Source organism: Pelodiscus sinensis, chromosome 23 (assembly GCF_052426305.1).
Source record: "Pelodiscus sinensis isolate ZL-2025 chromosome 23, ASM5242630v1, whole genome shotgun sequence".
NCBI lineage: Eukaryota > Metazoa > Chordata > Testudines > Trionychidae > Pelodiscus > Pelodiscus sinensis.
In genome coordinates this window covers 18,930,167-18,938,617 of record NC_143074.1, presented here as the reverse complement: position 1 = coordinate 18,938,617, position 8,451 = coordinate 18,930,167, and the positions used below count along the sequence as shown (strand labels likewise).

Here is an 8,451-nt window from a genome sequence, read left to right as displayed (position 1 = left end):
GCTGTGCACACTGGTTTCATTACAAGCACAAGTGAGAAAACAAGAAGTTTGTCAGTGATTCCCTTGAAAAACTGGTGTAGGGCACAACCCAAAAGCCAGAAGAGACAATGAGAGAGTATTTACATTGACTTCAATGAGATTGGGATTAGGTCTTTAAAGAGTAAATCAAAGAACACCCACTCAGAAAAAAAGAGGGCTTGAACTGGATTATATTTTAAAACGCTCATATATTTTTTTTCTCTCTCTCTTTTTTGTTAACAATTCTAATACAATTGTTCATCAAAATACTGGCGTTTCCAGCAGCATTTTTTGTGTGTGTGAACAATAACATACGGTAGTGATTTCACAGTAAAACAGACCTGCAGGAATGCCAGATAAACATGACGAGACCAAAAACATTTTTTTTTCAGAAGTGGGAGGTGGGGGAAGAATAAAAAGTTCATTAAAAAAATTATTTCCAAAGAGATTTCATAGAAAGCCTTTAAAACACTGTCATTTTTTCTCCCTCTTGTTCAGATTTCCGTCCCTGGGAGAGGGAGAGGGGGGACAGCTATATATAGAGAAAGAGTTTACAACAATCTCTAGAGAAGCAGAAATAAAACAATCAAATAAATCCAAGAATATGCAAGGGATAAAATTACATTTGTACAAAAATAGATTTTTTTAACTTTATTGACGCTTTAGATATTTCTCCTTATCTTTTCTTTTTTATTTATTTCTGTTTTTTATTTTTGTAATTCTTTCTAAATTTTATTTTATTTTATGCAACCCATAGCTAAGGCATCGGTCGCTAAGTGTTGGGAATTGCTAAAGCTATTTTAATCAAACCACCTGCTTCTAAAAAAAAAAAAAAAAAAAAGCATCTTAAAATAGATGCATTTCCTTTGACTTGAGTTATAAAGATCCGGAGTTGGCGCAAGCCAATCCAGAAGGGGTTCTGATACAATGTACTTGCTTACATGAAGCAAAAATGTACGAGAAAAAAAACAAGAAGGAAAAAAGAATCAACTTAAAGAAAACCACAAACGTCTGTAATTGCTACGGTTATAATATATGTATATGTGAGTGAGGATATTTATACAGTGTATATATCTACAGTACATACATGTATACACACGCACATATGAATCAACTTAAAATAGGTCATGCACTCTGTTCACTGATGGGGACAGCATCAGCTGTTTAGCCACTTCTGGGGCCAGCTACAAGGTCATGTGTCTGAATCCTTGATCCCACTTGCCCCACCAGCAGTTAGGATTGTCCTCAAAGAACGCCAGAATGTTGACTGGGAGAGTGGTGGAGAGGTGTGGTTTCTTTGGTCCTGCTCTGATGGTCAAGAGCCAGCCTTTGTTCATTTGCTGACTACACACATTTCAGTCCCTCTTGCCCTTTGGAAAGCAGCAATCTCTTCAGGGCTGCTGAACAGAGTAGAAGGCTGCATCAGCTTTGCCGCTGGGTGTGCACATCTTACATCCCCACTGGTTTCAAGGGGCTGGTGGGTGGCGGCGGCGAGAGAAGGGCTGAGCAGGCCAAGCGTCAAAGTAGAGTGACTGAATATATTCTTCAGTTATGCAATTGGGCTACAGTCTGTTCCAAAGAAATATACGACTCAGAGAGACCTGATCTTACAGTTCACTGGAGAACTCCCGGGACTAGGGGGTGTAGCCAATTTGCTTTTCCAGTTCTGGGCCTTTGAGACAAAACCAATCTGATGTATTCCTTTCCCCCTGCTGCAGACTTCTCTGGGTTTAGGCTGAAACATTCCCCTTCAACGGACGTGACGCAGATTTGAGTTGAAACCACTGTCTAAAGGTTGAAAGTGCAGAGATTAGCTAGGCTGCCAAGAACCATGGGGCCAGTTATGTTGTATGTTTCCTAAGTATACAGTACGTATACGTTTTCAAGGCCTCTCTCTCAAATAGCTCTGAGGTCAAGGTTTTACGTGAAGTGGGTATTTGGGAGTTAGGCTTTGAGGGAGACAGGGCAAGAGGAGGGAGGTGCAACAGCCTCTTGAGGAAACATCCAAAAATGCACATTTGTTTAAGCTCAGTTTGTTCCGGGATCCAGTGGAAACGCACACAAGGCAGCGAGGAACGTCCAGCAAGGCAGGCGGGTGGCTGAAGAGCTGATGTTTGTGCTATCTTTAGAAAATTAAAGATTGTCCCACCAAAAATTAAAACATAAAAAAAAAAATTAAAAAAAAACCAACCAAGAATTAAAAAATAAATCACCTTAATTGAACCAGATTTTGCGAGAATACTAGAATCTGGTTAAGTAAAAGTCCTAGCTCTCTAGTGAATAATGTGCCTTTTCTTTTTGCCCACGTATCACCTCTTCAAACAAGCATGTAATATAGTTATAATAATTATAATGAGGAGGGGGGAAAAAACCGAACGTGACAGAAGGTACAAATGAAAGAGTCAATTAAATCCATGCAAAAGCGGGTTACTTTAAGGCTGCTGCTGCAAAATTCATAGAACCCACATGGGCTTCCGTATCGCTCCAGCTGGGGAGCAAGGAGGGAGCATCTGGGTTGAGGTATGAGATGAGTAGGAAACGGGCTGTTCATATTTGTTTAGGGTAAAATACACTCCTACAAATGCTACCTCTGCTCCCTGTGGCTGGATCTTCTGCTGGTGCAAATCATCATAGTCCCATTGATGACAATGCAGCTCTGCTGATTGGCACCGTTTCAGGATGTCCCCCTCCCCATCCATACTGGAAAGCCCCTAGAAATTAAACAGTGTTGTGCCTTTCAACAGAACCATCTGCAAGGGGCTTGCTTAGAAACATTATTTGAGGCTCACGCCCATCTGGGAGGCGTTGTTATTATTTCCATGTTAAAGAAAAGGAAACTCAGGCACGGTTACACAGCAAGTCACCGCTTGCTGTAACTGCTGGACAACATGTCATCCTTACACTATAGTCTTCTGCAGGGATGCCGGTAGTGCAGCGTTTGATGCTATTGCTCTAGAACACCCTAGGCTGTGTCTAGACTGGCCAATTTTTCCGGAAAATCAGCTGCTTTTCCAGAAAAACTTGCCAGCTGTCTACACTGGCCGCTTGAATTTCTGCAAAAGCACTGACTTCCTACTGTAAGAAATCAGTGCTTCTTGCGGAAATACTGTGCTGCTCCCGTTCGGGCAAAAGTCACTTTTGTGGAAAAGGGCCAGTGTAGACAGCTCAGATTTGTTTTGTGCAAAAAAGCCCCGATCGCGAAAATGGCGATCAGGGCTTTTTTGTGCAAAAGCGTGTCTAGATTGGCCACGGACTTTTTCCGCAAAAAAAGCTTTTGCAGAAAAGCGTCCGTGCCAATCTAGCCGCTCTTTTCCGAAAATGCTTTTAACGGAAATCTTTTCCGTTAAAAGCATTTCCGGAAAATCATGCCAGTCTAGACATAGCCCCTAGTGTTTACTGAAAAACTGAGGAAATGGTTTCGACTCAGACGTGGTTCGACATGAATGTGGGCAGGACGTGCGGCCTGCTCCTGAGATCACAGCTCTGCCCACCTTTCCCCAGTGGGCTCAGAAAAAAACTAAACAAAACACAAGTTCGTCTTGGGCCTAAAACCAGCTCCTAGTTTCTTCCGATGGCTGAAGGGGAGCTGGCTAGGAGCTCGCACTAGCAGCCTAGAGAAACAAAACAGCAACGCAGACTTCCACTCCCTAACACAGCTCCTTTCAAGCAGCCAATCAGAAAAAAAAAAGTGGTTTTGCCTAATGGAGATAAACAAGAGAAAAGGTTTATTACCATGTGAAGCTCAATGGGCTTTTTAATAAAGCCCCCTGATATTCTCTGGCAAGCAGACGTAACACGTAATCCAGGCTTCTAAAATGTTTGAATACCAATTGTAGGAAACGGGGGTCCAAATGCTGGTTAAAAAAGACCTATGCTGCTCCTGGGCCCTGATCCCACGTACCAGCTTGGTGGGGTGTTGACAGGCAGCCACCATCCCCCTGCTGACGGCTCGCTCGCCCGTCTGAGGGAAATGCATAGACCGTGATGGTGCATGCTGGCACCCTCTCGATAACTAAGCTCTCTTGCTTTGTTTTCTTGGCAAATTCTTCCAGGGCGAAGCTGTTTAATAATATTTTCAGCAGCACGCAGGCTGCCAAAGAAGCTCAGCCAAAACGCGTTCCTTGCCTCTGTGGATTTGACACTTCAGGCGGGCCTGGGGGGCAGTTATGACCTGAAATCCTTGTTTAACGACAAGACAGCCTTATTAGCTGAGCTGCCAGCAGGCTTGGCAAGTGGGCAGCAGCTCTAAGGGGGGCAGACTGAGTATCAACTGTGCCTCTTAATGAACATAGGTGATAGCCTAGGGTGGATTGTCTGGATCACACTTGATTGAGACACAAAGCAGCTATTTAAAGGGCCAGCAACAACCAATGCTGGAACGGGGGAGGGAGGGAACAGTTTTAGAGTCTAATAATTTGTCATTTTAAAGCACAAACCAACTAAAAGTAGCAGGGAAGTCCCTGGGAAGGAGCCAACCACAAGCTTCTCATTCTTGGCTCAGCCCAAATGCGTCTTTCATGTGTTCAGAATAACTATTCTCCTCTGAAACATCGGCCTGATCCTTCTTTGTTTCTTCTGCTTTTCCTTTTCCTTTATTTTCTAGCTTGGCTTCAGACGCCATCTACTCCTGGGCCGATTCACTGTCCCCTAAGAAATCTGCCGACATTGCCTAGAATTTGGGGTGTGCTGGGTTTTGGCAAATACACAGGGATGAAGTGAGAAGGCAGCAGCCTGTTAAAGCAAAGCATTTGAGCTACCTTCCCCACATTTTTTTTTTAAGGCGGATGGATCCTGCTGCCTGCGGCAATCAGCCACCAGGCTGGAAAGCTAGAAAACGAGCCAGATCCAACAGACTGTGATTGCCCAAATATATACTGCCCTCCTTTCTAAGGGACGTATTGGCGTCCTGGCCACGTGGATCATTTCAAACAGGACAGGACAGAACTCTGAGGCATAGACTGTAGGGAACAATTCTGCTTTCCAACGGATGAGCTAAATGAGACCTGATTTTATCTCTGCCCAGCAAGTAATTGCTCCTTAGTGCTGGTGTTTGTAGGATCAAAGCATTTAGGGAAGTACCTAAAAACCCACCAGCCTCCTTGCCGGCTGACAGAGCAGGGCTTTTTGAGTGAGTGGATGCATTTTTGTTTCCTTGCTAGAGCAGCGTTTTTATAATACAGTTTCCCTCAGATCAACCACAGGAACATGGACTGTCGGCCAAAGGTACAGCAAAGGGAAGAGGTCCCTTCAAAGTGCTTCCTGCTCTTCTCTGATATCTCCCCAGGCCTGGCCAAGGTTCCCCGCCAAGGTCCTTCCAAAACAGGTGTCTCTAAATGCTTATCCCATGTTGCTCTAAGAAGACGGTCTTAAGTCCAATGGGGGAAGCAAAAAGGGTATTTTGGGGAGGCAGGGGATGGGGGTTTGCTTAGAAATCTTTGTTTTTATGGTAAATTTAATATTTAACCAGCAAATGGAGAATCCCCTTTTTTGACCACGTGGACAGAGGCTGCCCCCCCATTTCCTGATCCCGGTGGGGAGCCCCAAATGACCGACAAAAATCAGGACCGAGAGGAGATGGGGAAGAGCGTGGGGGAAGGTACAGCCCTCGGTTCACCCATCAGTCTCGCCAGTGACGTGCAGCCCCCGGGCCCGATTTATCACTGCTGCCAAATCGCCCACCTGTTGCCCTGACGTACACGACTGTGCCTAGCGGTGACGGATTGGGCCCCATGGACGTGCAAGCGAGCTGAGCAGTCAGTGATGTGCACTGCTCTGCCTACTGCGAGCTCAGAGTAGCCATCGGCCCTACTGCCAGGCTAACTGGCTCTCCCCAAAGCCCGGAAGAAAGCCAACCGTCTGACTAACCTCAGCAAGTTGGCTTGGCTTGGCTGAGCAGGTGTGGGCGGGCCCTGCGTGCAAAATGCACGCCGCATGAGGGCTCATGACGAACGCCTGTGTGTGGAAAGAGGGGGAGGGATTCCAGCACGGGGAGTGGGAACTGGCATCACTGCAGCCTTAAAGCAACCGCCCCAGACTTGTGCAATCCTGTCGGTTCGTGTTTTGATTGGCTAGCTCCACAACGGAGTGAACAGTCATCTTTGGGAGAAAAAAAGCATGACACCGCTGTTGCTTTCCCCGAAGGAAAGCAGGGCATTGAAGTCACCGCCATCCGCACAGCCCTCCATACGCACAGGGGGGCTCAGTCTCTCGGTGCGACCCGGCATCTCTCTGTTCAGGTCATTAGGATGGGGGGGATAGGGCGATGAGCAATCAATCCCACAATCCCCTGCTTTTAATTTCAAGGAGAAGGCTCCGCAAAAATCCTCGGCGAGGGCCAGTCCTGAGCGCTTTTTCTTGGGAGAAGTAAATGCTTATCGTTAGAAACCAAAAATATATATTCTTTTCTCTTTCAAAAACTCCATCCTCTGAAAATATCCAGCGGCGGGCAAGCAGGATGAAACCACTCCCCCAGCCCATCCAAACCCAGCTGCTCAGGGCTCCTATGGATAGGATCCACCGCGCCGCCTGCTTCCAATCAATCCTCTCAGCCACATGCAGAAATCCAAACCCAGCGACGGCAGGAGCAGGCCGGGAAACGAAAAGTCCGGCCTTTGGCTCGGAGGCGGTGTGTGTGCGTGGACAGAGGGAGGGGTGCTATTTGCTTTTGAAACTCTGCGTCCCACTTCTCTACATCTAAAATAGCAAAGTCAGCTCCTTAGACGCAGCGGTGACAGAACGAGCGGCGGTCAGCGTGACGAGGAGAAGGGCGTCGCCCCGGGTCAGACGGAGAAGAGTGGACAGGATCTCCCGCCCTGGGGGACAGGAAGAGGAAGAGCGGAGGTGGCAGGAGGCGGCTGTAGCCCCGGCTGGGCGAAGGGATGGACGCATCCACAGTCCTCTAAGTCATCTGGTGGGGTGCTTCCAGCATCTCCATCAAGAAGGTGTCGATGGGCGTATCTCCTATGAGCTTGAAGAAGAACAGGTGCTCCAGGCATTTCAGGCCAATGGATCGCAGGGCAGGGAGACGAAGCAAGAGCTTTGCAAACCTGCAGGAGGGGGAAGGAAAAGTGGGGAAGAGAACAAGGTTAGACCCCTCATACTCAGCTGGCATTGCCTAGTGGAGAACTCACATGGCTCTCGGGAATGCTCCTGGAACACAGGGGTCTGGTCCGGTGGTGTCCCACATGCTAGTCACATGTGGCTGTTTGACCAGTTGAGCACGGTTAGTTGGCTTGAACAATGCGGCTACTGCTTCAGAACTGGTTGGACACAATGGCTGTGTCTACACTGGGCCACTTATTCCGGAAAATCAGCTGCTTTTCCGGAATAAGCTGCGAGCTGTCTACACTGGCCCCTTGAATTTCCGGAAAAGCACTGACGATCTACTGTAAGAAATCAGCTGCCTTTCCGGAAAAACTATGATGCTCCCGCTCGGGCAAAAGTCCTTTTTCTGGAAAACTGTTCCGGAAAAGGGCCAGTGTAGACAGCTCAGTAGTCTTCCGCAAAAAAGCCCCGATCGCAAAAATGGCGATCGGGGCTTTTTTCCGGAAAAGCACGTCTACATTGGCCACGGACGCTTTTCTGGAAAAGCATCCTGCCAATGTAGACGCTCTTTTTCCGGAAATACTTATAACGGAAAACTGTTCCGTTTTAAGCATTTCTGGAAAATCATGCCAGTGTAGACGTAGCCAATGGGTCTAATCAAACACAATTCCGGCTTCGGATTGGACCTCCCCCCGTTCCTGGAAGCCACGTGGCTAACTCCCTCCATCTACTCATTACACCAAGAAGATACCAACTGGTTCGTTATCCTGCAGGACATGCAATCGAGAGAAACAATGGCGTTTAGAATAGCCTGTGGTTACCAGAAGTGAAAGAGGGTTGGGAGAAATCTCTCCCTCTGGGTTACATCTGGGTTGTTGGGTTTGCATTTGGCAGTGCTTTGTGTGATGTCATTTCATCATTCCTTGATTTCTGAGGATAGGACAAGAAGCAGTGGATTTAAGCTGCAGCAAAGGAGGTTGAGGTTGGACATGAGGAAAAACTTCCTAACTGTCAGGGTGGTGAAACACTGGGCTAAATTGCCTAGGGAGGTTGTGGAATCTCCATCACGGGAGATATTTAAGAGCAAGTTAGACAGACACCTGTCAGGGATGGTCTAGAATGTACTGGGTCCTGCCGTGAGGGCAGGGGACTGGACACGATGACCTCTCGAGGTCCCTTCCAGTTCTGGGATTCTAATATTTGCCTGTACCATTTGTGTGAGTCTTGCACCATTGCAAAGAAGAAAAGAAACATATTGGGCCCCGTCACGTGTTCAACAGAGACCACAGGTCAGCATCTGGCCCCCTTTTTCTCCTTGGAAATAGGAAAATGTGACTATGAAACCACAAAAACCAGCCCGGTTGGAGCAACTTTTAACTCATTTCATGA

At 47.1% G+C, this 8,451-nt stretch overlaps 1 protein-coding gene across 6 annotated transcripts in view; it reads right to left on the bottom strand.

The window, feature by feature from the left end:
* Nucleotides 1-207: 207 nt before the first annotated feature.
* Nucleotides 208-8,451, bottom strand: part of RXRA (retinoid X receptor alpha) — a 287,469-nt gene continuing 279,225 nt past the window's right edge. For all 6 annotated transcript variants that reach the window (XM_075905236.2, XM_075905238.2, XM_075905237.2 and 3 more), the window contains one exon: nt 208-7,064. In XM_075905236.2, coding sequence (XP_075761351.2) covers nt 6,917-7,064 — 148 coding nt within the window. In that variant the 3' untranslated portion in view covers nt 208-6,916. The remainder of the gene's footprint in view (nt 7,065-8,451) is intronic.